General features: G+C 48.0%; 1 protein-coding gene across 1 annotated transcript in view; it reads left to right on the forward strand.

Moving 5' to 3' along the window:
• Nucleotides 1–16,891, forward strand: part of MDGA2 (MAM domain containing glycosylphosphatidylinositol anchor 2) — a 511,487-nt gene that overhangs the window by 242,215 nt on the left and 252,381 nt on the right. Inside the window, exon 4 of the mRNA XM_063118281.1 lies at nt 15,557–15,753. Coding sequence (XP_062974351.1) covers nt 15,557–15,753 — 197 coding nt within the window. The remainder of the gene's footprint in view (nt 1–15,556; nt 15,754–16,891) is intronic.

The raw sequence follows: 16,891 nt of genomic DNA on the forward strand, positions 1-16,891 counted from the left end.
AGATAATAGAGGGGGTCTGGTCTGAGCCGAAATGAGTGACAGCTGCATAAATGAAAAAAATTGAAATTGTCACAGGATGTGGTGGTGTCCAGTACCATGACATTACACAGGCAATGGTTGAATTTGTAGAGGGTGAGTCTACCAATGACTATCAGCCATAGCAGCTAAATGAAACTTCAGTATTTCGCTCAGTCACAACTGTTTCTCTCGTGCACCAGAAGATTCAGGGGCAGTATTTCATTTTATCTATTTATTCCATTTCTGTATCACCTAACAGCCAAGGCTTTCTGGGCAGTTCACAACAATTCACAAAATAGAGCATACAAATGTAAATATTCAAAATTTAAAAAACAATTTATACAGCTAAAAGCAAGTTCAACAAAATACTAAACCCATTCAGACACCTGGCATAAATGTTCCCTTCATATGCCAATAAATGGGAGTAGAAGACAGTCTTAACCTGGTGCCAGAAAGATGGCGGGCGGGCCCCAGTGGGGAGTTCATTCCATAATTGGGGGGCCACCACTGAAAAGGCCCTCTCTCTTGTTGCCACCTTCCCAGTACATCTTGCTGTTCCCGATCTTGGGCACAAACAATTTCTTTATGCTGAATATAAGGATGTACGAATCAGCAAAACTCAAGCTCACCAAAAGTCCTCCAAATTCCTTCTCAAAGCTCATTCCGACTCTAGCCTGTATCAAATTGAAGAGGTTTTTTCCCCCTGCACAAAAATCCATGAACATTTTCATGCATATTTTTCCAGATGTACTATCAATTGTGTGCATCTTTGAAATGAATGCACTCTTACCCCATTGAGTAGTGTGATTGTGTGGACATTTTCCAAACGCACACATTTTTTCAGGCACATTTTTCAAACGTACCTGTGCTTTTGTACACATTTTTTAAGACCGGAAACATACAGACTTTGACCACAGATTGCATCCAGGTCTGTGTTTGGTCTGGAAGGTGAGAACTGGGTAATAACAAACTGAAACGAATTCTTCATACAATCCTTGCTGAATGATAGCAAGTCCTGTGGTCAGGTACTTTCTAAGTAAATCATGCATTTACTTGTGGTAATTCACCCAGCGCTATCTCATTTTTGTTGTTGTTTGCATTGTGTTTCATCAATGCACACAAGTGTTTGTGCAGATCTATAACCAATAGGGAGGGCAGGATTAAGAACAAAAGAACATCAGAAGAGCCCTGAGGCTGGATCAGACCGAGGGTCCATCTAGTCCAGCACTCTGTTCACACAGGGGTCAACCAGCCATCGGCCAGGGACCAACAAACAGGACATGGTGCAACAGCACCCTCCCACCCATGTTCCCCAGCAACTGGTGCACACAGGCTTATTGCCTCGAATACTGCACAGGCAGCACACAACCATCAAGGGTACTAGCCATTGATCGCCTGCCCCTCCTCCAGGAATTTATCCAACCCCCTTTTGAAGCCATCCAAATTGATGGCCATCACTACATCCTGTGGTAGTGAGTTCCATAGTGAAGAAGTCCTTCCTCTTATTTGTCTTGGATCTCCCACCAGTCAGCTTCATGGAATGGACCCACTGGGTTCTGGTGTTTTGAGAGAGGGAGAAAAATGTCTCCCTCTCCACATTCTCCACACCGTGCATAATTTTGTACACCTCTATCACATCTCCCCTCAGCCTCCTTTTTTCCAAGCTAAACATTCCCAGTTGATGTAACCTTCCCTCATAGGGGAGGTGCTCCAGCCCCTTAAATGAACAGACAGCACTGGAAGGTGGCACAATTTGTGGCCTCCAAAAAAAAGAAAGGAAAGAAAGAAAAATGGAAGAATAGTACACAGAAATGTGAACAAGACCAGGCAATTGTGAATCGCAACGCATCTCTTTTCCTCACCACCCCGAGCTGCAAGCAACGCCTCAAACCCCCCCCCCCCCTTCACTGCAGAGAGGGGCACCAGGTACGTTGCTTTCTGCTGGACATAACGGCCCCAGGATATGTCGACTTACAAGATCTGACTTGCAATGAATGAATCGCATTTGCATTACAAAAGCCCCACGCAATGTTTACAAGCGTTCACATGAGATCCGGAGGGCTCGTTGTGGCTCCCAATCCTTTCCCAGGATGGAAAGAAATTCTGGCAACATGTTATCCGCGGTAGATATTCGGAGCACGCGACTGACCCTTTCATCTAAAGGGCAAACTCATCTCTCTCCGTGGAGATGGATTGATTGGCAGTTCCTGCACTTCTGCACCTATCCTGCCTCTGACATCTAAGAGACATCCCTTCTCCCCCACTACATACCTGCGCATGTAAAATGTTTTGGGGACACAGCAGGAATGATAACGAGGTCTGTTGGCAGAAAGGGCAAAACTCAGCCAAGTGTAACCAGAACCGTCGAGGGTGGTGGAAGGCGGGCGAGGGGTGGTGGTGAACCCCAAATTCACAACTGTTCTGAGTGTGCCTCTTCATGTTACTAAAAATCCGGGCTCCCAAATACCCCTGCTAACAGGATTGTGAGAAAGCGCCCCTGACCCGCCACGGACCACTAAGCTTTCAGTTTTAATTTATATCATGAGTTTAATGAGGTTTTTAAGTTTGTACACTCCTTTGCGTATTGGAAAGCAATTCATAAACTACATGAGTAAATGTATTTATTAGGGCCACTGCACAATGATAACATTTTTAACCAATGAATGAATCAGTCAAGCTGAATTGCACTCCCACATGACAAGACCTCCTTGCCGGTGCTGATCCAAGGTACTCCGAAATGGAAACTGGATTGCGAAGTGGGCTGGCGTCTTGCTGGCGCGAAACGAAACAGGTTAATTGAGGTCAGGGGTGGGGGTGGGGGCACTGAGCAGCATTGGGGCGGGCTGGAAGTGGCCATGTCTGCAATCCCAGCGATTCCGCAGGGACAGAAGTCCCTCAGGGGGGACACCCCAAATGGGCCCCCCAAGACCCTTTCAAACAGCTGCGGGACTCAGTTCTGCAGAGAGGCAGCACATCTCTGTTCCAAGCCTTTGGTGCTTTCGCCTGGAGCCTCCCTCCCAGACTCCACCCCTTTCCAGAAAGCGGGCGCCTCCAACAGACAAGGCCTCTGGCCAGGAGCACAGCCCTTTGCGGCCTCTCCAAGTGCTCAGGCCCGCGTTGGCGCTCGGACTCCGTGGACCCGGAGCTCTTGGAGAAAGGGATGCGGCCCTTCTCTGAGGAACTAGGCTTGGGGGGTGCAGATGTTGTTCCAGGCTCGGGGGGGGGTGTCTCTGGGTTGGGGGTCTTGGTTCCACAGTGATGTTTCAGCCTGGAGTTTCCTGGTCACAGCTGGACTCTGGGGTCCAGCCTCCAGCCTCCAGCCACGTTACCGCTGGTATCCAGGCCTGGTGCTACCATTAGGCCTACTAGGCAGCCGCCCAGGGCGCAGACCTCAGAGGGGCGCAGTACGGGTCTTTAAGGGTCACAGTTTTATACAAATTAGTTGTTTTAAGAAAAAATATAATTTTAAAAAATCATTGCTGGCCCCGCTGCTGCCCTGCTCGGAGCTGGGCTCGGGCTTGGGCTTCTTCGGCCTGGGCCTGCCCGCGCACCTCGCACTCTCGTACCTGGGCACTGGGCCTGCCTGGGTAGCAGGGGGTGTGCTCTCAGGTGGCGGTGCTTCATCAGGCGCCTCCTCCTCCTCCTCCTCCTTCGCCTCGTTGTTGCCTCACACCGGCTGCAGCCTGGAGAAGACTCTGGAGGAGGCCGCCAGCTCAGGCATCCTCTGCCTCATCCCTGCCGTCTCCAGCATGGGCAGCTGCCAGGGCCTTTGACCTCAGCAACACCACCCAGGCCGGTGAGAGAGGCAGCCGAGGAAGGCTGGTGGTGGCTGGGCCAAGGGGAGGGTCCCCAGATAGGGGGTGATGATTATAGAGTCATAGAATCATAGAATAGCAGAGTTGGAAGGGGCCTACAAGGCCATCGAGTCCAACCCCCTGCTCAATGCAGGAATCCACCCTAAAGCATCCCCGACAGATGCTTGTCCAGCTGCCTCTTGAAGGCCTCTAGTGTGGGAGAGACCACCACCTCCTTAGGTCACTGGTTCCATTTTCGCACTGCTCTAACAGTCAGGAAGTTTTTCCTGATGTCCAGCCGGAATCCGGCTTCCTTTAACTTGAGCCCATTATTCCGTGTCCTGCACTCTGGGAGGATCGAGAAGAGATCCTGGCCCTCCTCTGTGGGACAGCCTTTTAAGTATTTATGATGATGATGATGATGATGATGATGATGATGATGATGATGATGTGAGGGCGGGACAGGATATAGTCTGTCCCCAAGCTGGGGCCCTCTAGAAGCACCAGACTACAGCTCCCATCACCCCCAGCCAGTTGACATTTTTTAGGGGGGGTGCAAGTAGCTCGCCTTGCCTAGGGAGCAAAATATTCCAGCACTGGTCCTGCTGGTATCCTGTGCTCACCCAGTAGGGAGTACATTCCCTGGAACTCCGTGAGCTTCACTTCTGTCCTTGGACCTCACAGCCCTGTGATTCTCCGGCTTTCCAGGAGCACAATCCTGGGCCGGCTTCGCACAAATGTCCCTGCAGAGGCCTATAACTCTCTCCCTGCTGTAGCAATTAAGATCCAATTCAGGGGCCGAAAATATAGTTCAGCTGCCTCATTAATTTCCATGCTACCTTTCGGAGTCGAGCTTGCCTGGGTCTCTCTGCAGATAGCGAGGCATTCTTATTGCCGTGTCACTTTTAATTTCCTTCCAAGGTATCTACCCATATAATATGGCCATCTGAATAATACTTAGTGAAATATTATTGGAGTTTTCTTTAAAAAAAACAAACCCCTCTTCCCGCCCCAACCGCTGCCTTGTGCTTAACTCAGAACGGGAGGGGGGCGGGGTTGGACCGGCTTCAGGAATAGGGAATAAAAATTGTTACTTCTTGCAGCAGCTGCTTCTCACATTGCCAAATATGTAAAATATGTAAAAAAAAATATGTAAATACTTAAAAGTCCTATCTGCCCTTTAAAAACACACATTTGTACCTTGTGTACCTCTAGTCATGCTGAATGGCCATATGAGCATGTGGGTAACCCTTGATTAATTGCCCAAATATCCACAAGAAGATAAAAGGCCGTTTTGCACATCCTCAACTGTGAATTTACACTACTTCCTACAGATGTTGAGGCACTCTGTGGCTTGCTGTGGCTTGCTTCCCTTGCTTTTTCTGCTCACTCCCATCATGTATCCTGTAGAACTTTGTGGGACGACCCCAGCAGCCTGCTCCGCTACTCCGCTAATGAGCACAAATGCACTCATCAGCAGAGTAGAGCCGGGGGGGGGGGGGGGTTGGTAGAATTGCTCCACCTTTGAGGAGTTTCAAGCAAATTTAACTTTATTTTTAAAAACGTTTTGGGGAAATTTTGCAAAACTCACTAAGGCCATAGCTAGACGGGGTGAAATCCTGGGGTGATCCCCGGATCGTCCCTGTGCATCCACATGACGCACAGGGGATCCAAGGATCAGGGAGGGATGAGCTCTCCCTTGCCCCAGGATCTCGCCCTCCCCTTTAGCCCTGGTTTTCCCGTGGTCTGAGCCCGAGACCACGGAACGTGTGGCCGAGCGCCGCGGGTTAACCCGGCTCCGTGCAGGGGTGCAGCAGTCCTCAGGGTAGGGTGGGGGGAGTGGGGAAAATAATTGAAATTTTAAAAATTACATACATTTTGCGCATGAGCGTTCATGCACTGCTGGTCCTTTAATAAAAAAAATGGCGGACGTGATGCCCCTCCTTCTGAGGTCACCGCGTGTTGCATGTAAACACAGGAGGGATCTCGCAATAAACACATCGAGACATCTTCCTTCCTCCATCGCGTGCTAACAGGGAAGTGTAGCTAAGGCCTAATTCATGGTAGTTACTGCATAAACTGCTCGGCCAGTTTTACGACAGGCCACTCTGAAAACAACCCACTTGAACCATCCAACAACAAGCTATAGATGCACAGGATGGCTTGTCCGTAGGCATGTGGAGATTTTGTAAAATCCATTCCATCTCCATTTTACAGATTCTCAGGGGCCTTTCATTCCACCATCCAATCACTGCCTGAATTGGATTTCCTCCCCAATTTCCTGAATTTGCACAAATTCACATTTGTGAAACTGTGCACACGCACACACACACACACACTGCACAAATGTGCATTTTCATGCTTTCACCTATGGAGGAGGCAGATTTTTATTGGTTTTTTTTATTTTATTGTACGTATATTTCAGTGACTAAATTTGCATAACTTTCCTCCAAGTAAAAAAACGAAACAAAACTGGTCCACAGTGTGGAATCTGGTGGGGGTCAGAGGAACAGAAATCTGAACTCCGCTGATCCCATTTCTCGGTCAGCCCTACTTGTGCGGGGTGAACAAACCCCATTGAGGAAACCACAGCGGTTTTAGATGTCACAACAACCCACCTTGGAACAAAGATGACAACTTAGGATCTCGGAGGAGGCTGCAATAGAATCGGAGGAATTTGTGAAATTGTGAACATTTTCTGAGAATTGGGTTCTTCCTCACATTCACATTTGGGGTTGTGAACAGGACATGTTTGCGTGATTTGCAAACAGGAGCAACGTTCATGGAGATCTCTACCTTGGCAGCCCACAGCCTCTGTAAAAATAAAATAATAATAACAATAATTTAAAAAGAAAACAGAAACAGGGGTCCGCAGCGCCTCCCTTTTCCGTTGCCTGGTTGTTCTCCCTCCTCCCTCCCTCTCTCCCTCCCCCACCTTTGATCAGGTGGCCCATATGGGCTCAGGGGCACTTTGAGGAAATGAAGATGGAGGATGGGACTGAAACGTTGCTCAACCTCTTCTGCAAAAGGTTTTTTAAATTAAAAACAACAACACAATAACATATGGTGACCATATGAAAAGGAGGACAGGTCTCCTGTATTTTTAACAGTTGTATTGAAAAGGGAATTTCAGCAGGTGTCATTTGTATATATGGAGAACCTGGTGAAATTCCGTCTTCATCACAGCAGTTAAAGCTGCAGGTGCCCTGCCCTCTTTTACAGCTGGTCACTCTAGTATAGCTCCTGCACCTTTAACTGTTGTGATGAAGAGGGAATTTCACCAGGTTCTCCATATATACAAATGACACCTGCTGAAATTCCCTTTTCTATGCAACTGTTAAAGATACAGGAGCCCTGTCCTCCTTTTCATAGGGTCACCCTACAATAACAGCAGTTGTGGGGCTCCTTGATCCAGATCAAGATGGCCGCATTGAGGGGAGGGGATTTAACCAGTGTGAGAAGCAGTGTGGTGTAGTGGTTAGCATACTGCACAGGAACTTGGCCTGGGAAGATCAGATTGAAATCCTCACTTTGCTGTGAAGCTCACTGGGTGATTTTGGGGATGTATGCATGATTCAGTTTTGCTCACAGAACTTGGTGGCGTTGGCGGGGGGAATGTACATTGTCACTGCAGCCCCTTGCGCACTCTGAATGCTGCTTCTGAGAGGAGGGAGATCGCTGGAACAACGTGTTATGGGGCCTGGGGGGTCAGGGTGGTGGTGGGGAGTAGTGGTCTCTCCCTTGCATGGGCTGGCTCAGGCCTTAGCTAGATGTACCTTTTAATCCAGGCTGGAGGAGAGAAGATCCCGTGATGTGATTATCGCGAGATCCCTCCTCTGACTACACAGGAGGCGCGATGACCTCAACAGGAGAGGTGTCGCGCTTGCCATTTTTTTTAAAAGGAGAAGCAGCACATGAACGCTCGTGTGCTGAAGGTAAGTTTTTTTTTAAAAAAATAATTTAGTTTCCCCGCTCCCCCCACCCTATCCCCGATGGGCGCAGCGCTCCTGAGAAGCACTGCGCCCCGTGTGCGGCTTCCACCTCCGCTCGAGGAATCGCATAGAGCCGGGTCAACCCATGGCAACAGGCCACACATTCCGCGGTCTCAGGTTCAGCCCGAGACCGTGGAAAAACCAGGCCGAAAGGGGAGGGCGAGATCCCAGGGCAAGGGAGGGATGATCCCTCCCTGATCCCGGGATCCCCTGTGCATCATGTGGACGCACAGGGATGATCCCAGGGTTCGCCCCAGGATAAAGCCCTGTCTAGCTAAGGCCTCAGTCAGGGGGCTCTTTGGTTTTTGCTTTTAAGAGTGGAGTTTGTCTCTGGTTTCAAAGAAGAAGAAAAATACTTCTTCTGTGGCAAGTTGTGTGAAACGTAGAGCATTCAAGGCTTGAGCACTTCCTACAGTGGATATAGGTGTGTGTGTGTGTGATTTAATGGGCATGTGTCTCGCGCCATATAACCAATGGCAGTTTAGGCCCAGGGGACATTAAATCTGAAAGGCTTGCATTGGTATCATTGCAATACTTATTTAATTAAAGTGCTGTTAATTTTTAACAGAGCTACATCCATTATTAGTCACGCATGTTAGCAGTAAGATTTTTCTTTCTGGATAGACGTTCCTGAGAACTTTCTTTCCCCCTTCCCAAGGCTGGTGGCACTGCAATTAGCTCAATAAAACATATTAATTAGTTCCTTTCCAAATGGAGACAAAATGCAAATGAGCTCTCCAGCCCATTAATTTATATCTTCTTTATCTCGGCGCCTCGCCATCAGGAGCTGGCTGATAGAGTCTGCTCTTGTCGGACCTCCAGCGACGTTTACATCTCTGTTCAGATGTGGTCTCCCTGGGTAGCCTTGGGCAACTGCTTCCCTAGAAACACCATTTCCCTGGATCTCAAACAGGAATTGTAGCAGCCAGGCAAATAGCGAGGGAGGCGTTTGGAGGCACTCAGCAAACCTAGGGAGGTGGTGGGCTCTCCCACACTAGAGGCCTTCAAGAGGCAGCTGGACAACCACCTGTCAGGGATGCTTTAGGGTGGATTTCTGCATTGAGCAGGGGGTTGGACTCGATGGCCTTGTTAGGCCCCTTCCAACTCTGCTATTCTATGATTCTATGAACCCACGGGCATAAGACTGAATCATAGACTCATAGAATAGTAGAGTTGGAAGGGGCCTATAAGGCCATCGAGTCCAACCGCCTGCTCAATGCAGGAATCCACCCTAAAGCATCCCTGAGAGATGGTTGTCCAGCTGCCTCTTGAAAGCCTCTAGGGTGGGAGAGCCCACAACCTCCCCAGGTAACTGGATCCATTGTCATACTGCTCTAACAGTCAGGAAGTTTTTCCTGATGTCCAGCCGGAATCTGGCTTCCTTTAACTTGAGCCCGTTATTCCGTGTCCTGCACTCTGGGACGATCGAGAAGAGATCCTGGCCCTCCTCTGTGTGACAACCTTTTAAGTATTTGAAGAGTGCTATCATGTCTCCCCTCAATCTTCTCTTCTCCAGGCTAAACAAGCAGAGCTCTTTCAGTCCCTCTTCATAGGGCTTTGTTTCCAGAATACATCCACCACAAAAATAAACCCCAATAACCTCTCAATATATGTCTGGTATTTGGAGAAGAGAAAGCAGAGATCTCAATCATCATTAATTTTGCTAACTAAATAGAATAACCAGTGGTGCTGCAGGTCCAGGGCCCCACAGCCCGTGAAAAACCCCAAAGAAATGGTGGAGGCTTCTCCTCTTCCTGACCCCCTGCTGAAAGGAAACAACTCAACACTTAGAAGCAGAGGAGGAGGAGAGAAGTCAATCTGAACTGAGTGCCCCCCCCCCAACAAGGTTGTGGGTTTTGTTTTTTGTTTTTTTAAAAAAGGAGGACTGGCAGGGCCAATGGTTAGCCCCTTCCTCCATCCCCAGGAACACATCTCAGACCTTCTGGCATCTCTGAGAATATCCATGTAAGGAAATAATATACCTCTAAATATTCTGTCAGGAGAAGCAACAAGGGAGGGGGCGTGCTTCCATGCCCTTCTTGTGGTTTCCCAAAAAACATCTGGAGTGAAGGAAGACGCTGAAGTAGAGAACTTCTGATTCCTCAATTCTGTGGTTGTGTGGAGCAGATTCTGACATGACTCTTTCTTCTTGGCTCCCGAAAACTCAGCCGAAAAGACTCAGACCCTCTCTGGGAGCTGGATATATGTAGAGTTAGAGGCCTGCACCTTTAAGGACCTTAGGAAGCTGTCTTCTACTGAGCTGGAACACTGTCCCCATCTGGCAGCAGCTCTCAAGATCTCAGGTAGAGGAACTCAGTCAGCCCTGCTGCTCAACGTCCTTTCCTAGGAGACAGCGGGGATGGAATCGGGGGTCTTCTGCATGCATAGATTGTGCATCATCCCTGGACTATGGGCCCTCCAGTGAAATTGGAAGCAGCAATTCCAGTGAGATCCTTCCCAGACTGCTCCCGTCTCTTCCTGATGGCAACTTCTCTCGGTGTTTTCCACGACCTTTCCTCCCTCCTCCTCGGAGGCTGATTGAATGAGTCCCTGAGAAGATGGCTGAGCCTTCTCCCAGTCTCAAATTGAAGAGATGGTCAGCAATTCTTTTGTGATCGAGACAGGAGGTCTGGATTGCCATCAAACGCAGCCAGTCTCAGCCATGCCTAATCCTCCTCTGTTTACAGCACGGGAGATATGTTATCATATTTTCCTCTTTTCAGCTCAGCACTACTCTTCAGATTTTTTTTTAAAAAAATGAGCCAGCCCCTGTCCGTGTGGGTGGTGGAATTTCAAAGATGCAGAAAGGTCACCAAGTGATGAAACGTTAAAAGCTCACCAGGTCTCCAAAGGCCTGATCCTGAGCTCCTGGGGCCACCCGCACTGCGCAACCATGTGCTAAGATTTGGGAGGGGGGATGGAGGGAGGGAGGCGGAGGGAGGCCAGCAGGCTGCTGCAAGAGAACAGACTGTTTGGGGAAGTTCATCCAGTGACGATGCTTGCCTCGTCATAAACCCTTCTTACCACCGGATAGAACCATAGAATAGTAGTGTTGGAAGGGGCCTATAAGGCCATCGAGTCCAACCCCCTGCTCAATGCAGGAACCCACCTTAAAGCATACCTGACAGATGGCTGTCCAGCTGCCTCTTGAATGCCTCTAGTGTGGGAGAGCCCACAACCACCCGAAGTAACTGGTTCCATTGCCGTACTGCTCTAACAGTCAGGAAGTTTTTCCTGATGTCCAGCTGGAATCTGGCTTCCTTTAACTTCAGTCCATTATTCCGTGTCCTGCACTCTGGGAGGATCGAGAAGAGATCCTGGCCCTCCTCTGTGTGACAACCTTTAAAATATTTGAAGAGTGCTATCATGTCTCGCCTCAGTCTTCTCTTCTCCAGGCTAAACAGGCCCAGTTCTTTCCGTCTCTCTTCATAGGGCTTTGTGTCCAGACCCCTGATCATCCCTCTGGGACAGGCGTTGCTGCAAAGTGGGAACGAGAGAAAGATAACAATGCTGGCATTTTGTGAAAATGTCTCTCTGTGCTTGGGGGGTGGGAAGCAAGAAGAGAGAAGCTCATTTTAATCTCTGTGTCTCAGACCTCTTTATTTGTTATGGTGGTAATTGATTCTCTGAGGAACAAGGGCCTGGCAGCCAAAGTTCTGCTGATGCTTTTGAATCACCCTGCAAGACTTATGCCCCCCCCCCCCCGGGCTCTGCTCCTGCTAACCATCAAGGCACCTCAGCAACATCTCCAGCCTTGAAAGCACCAGGAATGAACAAGGTGTCTGCATTGTTCCGGAACTGTACACTGGCCGGCAATCGTTCTTCCTCAAACTAGGAGAATTTCTCATATTTCTTCATCTAAGGATTTGAGCATGTGCAAGTCACCACAGGTTTCTGTGCCTTCAGTTTGTTGGTCGCTTCCTACTCCAAATCTGTATTACTACATGGACTGATAGAACACAGCAGGAGAAGCGACCAAAGCTATCTCAATGCGATAGAAGCATGATCGTGTGGCGCGTTTCACGCATTCCCAGAAGTCCACATGGGCATTGAACAGCTTGATGCGATCTTACGTACAGCCATACTATTTTTCCATGTTTTATCAATGTGCATTTGCACATCAGTTTTTTTTTGGTTAGGTTTGGTTTGATGTGTGCCCATGAATAAATGGAAGGAACTGGAAGTTGTGGGTGGCAAATGAGGCAAACACCCGGCCCTGCGTATCCTGGGAGAAACGAAACCACAATAGCAAATGGAACAACCGAGGGTGCCTATTGGTTCCACTTCAGAAAGAAGACCAGGCAAATCATCAGTCTAAATTCTGTGGAGAAATGGATTTGAGGAGTATTTTGGAAATGTATATCCCTACATAGGTCCTCCTGTGTATGTTTTCCACCACCACCACTGTCACAACCTCCCTCTCTTGTCCTGCTCAAGACACTATTGGCTTATGGCAACTTGGAAGGTGCTGTGACGGATTGGCTGACTGTTATGACCAGAGCACTTCTGTTAGCGGGTGAGGATGCACCCCCATGACATTTTCTTGCGGGTCCTTTGGGCGCCCAAAGAATACTGGGCCTTTAAACTAGGATTTCGCTTTGTCCATTTTCATTTGAAGCTCCTGGTATCATAAAGCTCCATGGAAGCAGAAAACAATTTCTCTTAGGAGTGAATAAGCTCTGCACAATCCCCTATGAATATATTTTGCAGGCAAGGGACGGAAGTCTTGTATGTGGGTGGGTGTGGAAGGTGTAAAATAGCCTCTGGGGGTGTCGTTCAGTGGATTAAGGGGAGTTCTACAAGCAAACTTGAGAATGTTTGACTTGTATATTATTGCTTCAACATCTTTCAGTGGATCAAGTTGGTTTGAAATTTGAGACTGTCAGATTTGCCAGTAATGCTTTAAGACTCTCTCTTTTTTTAAAAAATAATAATAACTCACAATAGGGTTTATGTGTATATAAGGATATTCTGTTAAGGTGAGCTATTTAGGGTATATCTGTGTGCATCATCTGATCATCCCTTTGTGAGCTGATTACCGGGAGCAAGTTTTGTGTGCTGCCGGCAGCATTTGTCCTGTATTAGCAAAATACCTGCTGATACAATAACCCAGTAAGGGGATATTGTCCAGCCAACACAATAACAGAAAATGTGGCTGAATGCTCCAGGGAGATTTCAGGATTGCATATATATATATATATATATATATATTTGCCTTTTACTGGTCTCTTCGTCCTCTTGCTTTGGCTCTCGACAGTTGAATCCCACTGTGAGAATTCCCTACCAATTAATTCATCACAAAAAATGAAATGAAAATTTCCCCCATCAGCTGCTAATCACACTACGAATAGTTTCCATAAATACACGGAATTTTTGGTTGGAATTTGGCTGGGGCATTCCAGAAGCCTGATATGACCGCCGTTGAATTAAGCACTTCAGAGTTGGAATAATGTTGTCTCCTAGATATTAGATTATTATTTTAAAAGTTGCTTTGAAGTGTCTCGTGTGAAAGATGCTTCTGTTGACCTACTGGGGGCACTAGGTTTTTGGCAACATCACCTGAAGCATCAGTTACCTAGGGAGGTTGTGGGCTCTCCCACCCTAGAGGCCTTCAAGAGGCAGCTGGACAAGCATCCGTCAGGGATGCTTTAGGGTGGATTCCTGCATTGAGCAGGGGGTTGGACTCGATGGCCTTGTAGGCCCCTTCCAACTCTGCTATTCTATGATTCTATGATCTCCACCATCAATGTTCTGCCTCAGCACTCCATCCCAAGAAACATCAGAGAGACAGAAGTGGATAGATCTGTCAGTTTTGCTTTCTTCCATATCCATATATTCAAAAACAAAACTTTGCAAAAATTTATTGAGAAATTTATGAATTTGGATAAATTCTTTGGGGGAAAAACAAACAAACAAATTCTCACCTGTCTGCTCCTGCCTGATTCAATAGGCACAAGTTTCCCTGCCATGGAGAGACCTGTGTTGTATCTGCCTGCCCTGCAAATAGGGTTGCATGAATCACCAAAAACTGAGCTCTCCAGACTCCTCCAAATTCCATTTCAAAGGTCGTTCCAACTAAATATCAGACGGCAAGCTCTGGGTTTTTCATCTTTTCACATGAAAATCTGTGCTTATTTCTCCAAATGTCCACATGAATTATGCACATTTTTGAAATGTATATATTCTTCTCCCATTCATTAAAACATATTTTTATGCACATTTCTCAAAAGTATGCCTTTTTCATGCACATTTTCCAAACGTACACATACTGTCAAACACATGTGGGGCTGGGGTGTCCGCAAATCACATTGGAAGCTTGAAAATGTACCGACCTTGACTGCAGTTTGTGTCCCAAGTCCATCTTCAGCCTGGAAGGCGAAAACTGGGTAAATCCCAATGCAAACCAAACTGAAACAAATTCTTCATATATCCCTACCTGTAGAATTCTTAAGCGCGAGTCTGCCAGAAAAGAGAGGTGGCAACTCTAAGGCCATTTCTACACCAGTCTGGTATAGTGGGAGGGAGTGGGGAGGGTCTCACGAGATCCTGATCATGAGATCCTCCCCTTAGTCCTCGTGCGGGCGTGACATCCCAGGAGGAAAGAGATTGTCGCAGCCACCATTTAATTTTTTTTAAATGAGTTGAGTGCACATGCGCTCCAATGTAAAGTGAAGGGTCAAAAAAAAAGCCCCGACCCCTCTCCCCCCACCCCCAATTCCTCCTGGCCCAGCTCCTTCCCTCTACTTATCCCCACTACTCATGGGGAGGAGGGAAGAAGCTGGGATGGGCAGCCACACCTCCCACAGTCTCGGGACGATCCTGGGAGTGCAGGAAGAATCAGATTTTCCCAGGTAGTACTTAGAATCATAGAATCATAGAATCATAGAATAGCAGAGTTGGAAGGGGCTTATAAAGCCATCGAGTCCAACCCCCTGCTCAATGCAGGAATCCACCCTAAAGCATCCCTGACAGAGGGTTGTCCAGCTGCCTCTTGAAGGCCTCTAGGGTGGGAGAGCCCACAACCTCCCTAGGTAACTGATTCCTTTGTCGTACTGCTCTAACAGTCAGGAAGTTTTTCCTGATGTCCAGCTGGAATCTGGCTTCCTTTAACTTGAGCCCGTTATTCCGTGTCCTGCACTCTGGGAGGATCAAGGAGAGATCCTGGCCCTCCTCTGTGTGACAACCTTTGAAGTATTTGAAGAGTGCTCTCATGTCTCCACTCAATCTTCTCTTATCCCTGGGAAAACCTGTTCTTGTTCCTCCTTCCTCCTGGGAGTCCCTGTGCGTCATTTGGACACACAGGGACTCGGCCGTGACCAGCCTGCATTTTCGGGCTGGTGTAGAAATGGCTTAAGTCAGCATCAGAAACATGGTTGAATACGCAGGGATCCAATACCAGGCTTTTAAGAACAAGGCCCTCCAAGACGGATGGGTGCATCAGTCCATTTTTCTTTCTCCTACATTTTTTACTTATTATTTTTAATCTCACAATGCTTCCATTTCATTTATGAAGAAATCTGTGAAGTCCTTCTCAAAACACTATCCAAACAAAATTCTCACTCATCCCGAGAAACGCATAAAGAGATCTGTGCAGGGGATGAAATGAGATGGAGACTGTTCCCAGTGGAAGTCAGCGCAAGCAGCAGCAACAACAGCCACCACCCCTTGTGGGTCACCGTTCCCCTGATCTTGCCTGGTGCCTGGTGCCTGTGCTCACCCTCTGCCCGCCTCCTTCTTTCTTTGTGTTTCTAGATCTGGATGATCCGATCGTGACCGTCCACCAGAGCATAGGGGAAGCAAAGGAGCAGTTCTACTATGAGAGGACGGTGTTCCTCAGGTGTGTGGCCAACTCCAACCCGCCCGTTCGGTACAGCTGGCGGCGAGGACAGGAGGTGCTGCTGCAAGGATCCGACAAAGGGGTTGAAATTTATGAACCCTTCTTTACGCAGGTAGGAATCAAGGTACAGTCATATTTTTATTATTATTATTATTATTATTATTATTATTATTATTATTATTATTATTATCTATTTATCTATCTCCTCTCTCCAGTGTCATATTGAACCTATGCTTCAGTATTGTATCTCTGCCCTATAGATAATATGCTGGGAGTACATAACTCCTATTGCAAAATATCTGCATTGGGCACAAGTTCATTTTGGGGCGATGACGTTAGCCTTTACAGCAGAGCTCAGCACCCTGGGCCAAATCCAGCCAGCCTGGGGTCCCAACCCAGCCCCCTCCTGGGTTCTCCAGATGGCCACACCCTCTTCCTCTGTCCTCCCCCTTTCCTTTCCACCATTTGTGATTGGTGGCCCCCTGTCTCTTCTGTGCCCTCTCACCCATTCTAAAAGGTTGAAGTGCCTCTGCTAAGGCTTAGTACCTCTTGAGCACCCTCTTGGATGGATTGGGGCCAAAGAAGCCCCCTGGGTTTTTTAGGGTGCTGCAGGTGATGGAACGGGTGGGTGTCAGCTACAGTGACGTTGGTAGAAAACTTAAAATGAGTCCGATGGAACATGGGTTAGAGCTCATAGAATCATAGAATCATAGAATAGCAGAGTTGGAAGGGGCCCACAAGTCCATCGAGTACAACCCAATGCAACCCCCTGCTCAATGCAGGAATCCACCCTAAAGCATCCCTGACAGATGGTTCCCAGCTGCCTCTTGAAGGCCTCGAGTGTGGGAGAGCCCACAACCTCCCTAGGGAACTGATTCCATTGTCATACAGCTCTAACAGTCAGGAAGTTTTTCCTGATGTTCAGCCGGAATCTGGCTTCCTTTAACTTGAGCCTGTTATTCCGTGTCCTGCACTTTGGGATGATTGAGAAGAGATCAATTGAATGCCTACTCTCTGACAGTGAGGGTGGCAAAGGAATGTCCTTCTCTGCCACCATTGCATCTGCCCAGAGAGTCACCCAGCAGAGCTTTTGCATGTGGTCAGATGCCTGTTATGCTCTGACCTGCAAGAAGAGGGCTACCGTTCCATGGCCCGTCGTGACATGGATGCAGGTCCGGTGGCTGCAACTTTAGCTCCCGCCTGTCCAGTTATAATGGATACGTTTCAATTTCCACATCCTGAGGATGTGG

Source organism: Elgaria multicarinata, chromosome 2 (assembly GCF_023053635.1).
Source record: "Elgaria multicarinata webbii isolate HBS135686 ecotype San Diego chromosome 2, rElgMul1.1.pri, whole genome shotgun sequence".
Taxonomy (NCBI): domain Eukaryota; kingdom Metazoa; phylum Chordata; class Lepidosauria; order Squamata; family Anguidae; genus Elgaria; species Elgaria multicarinata.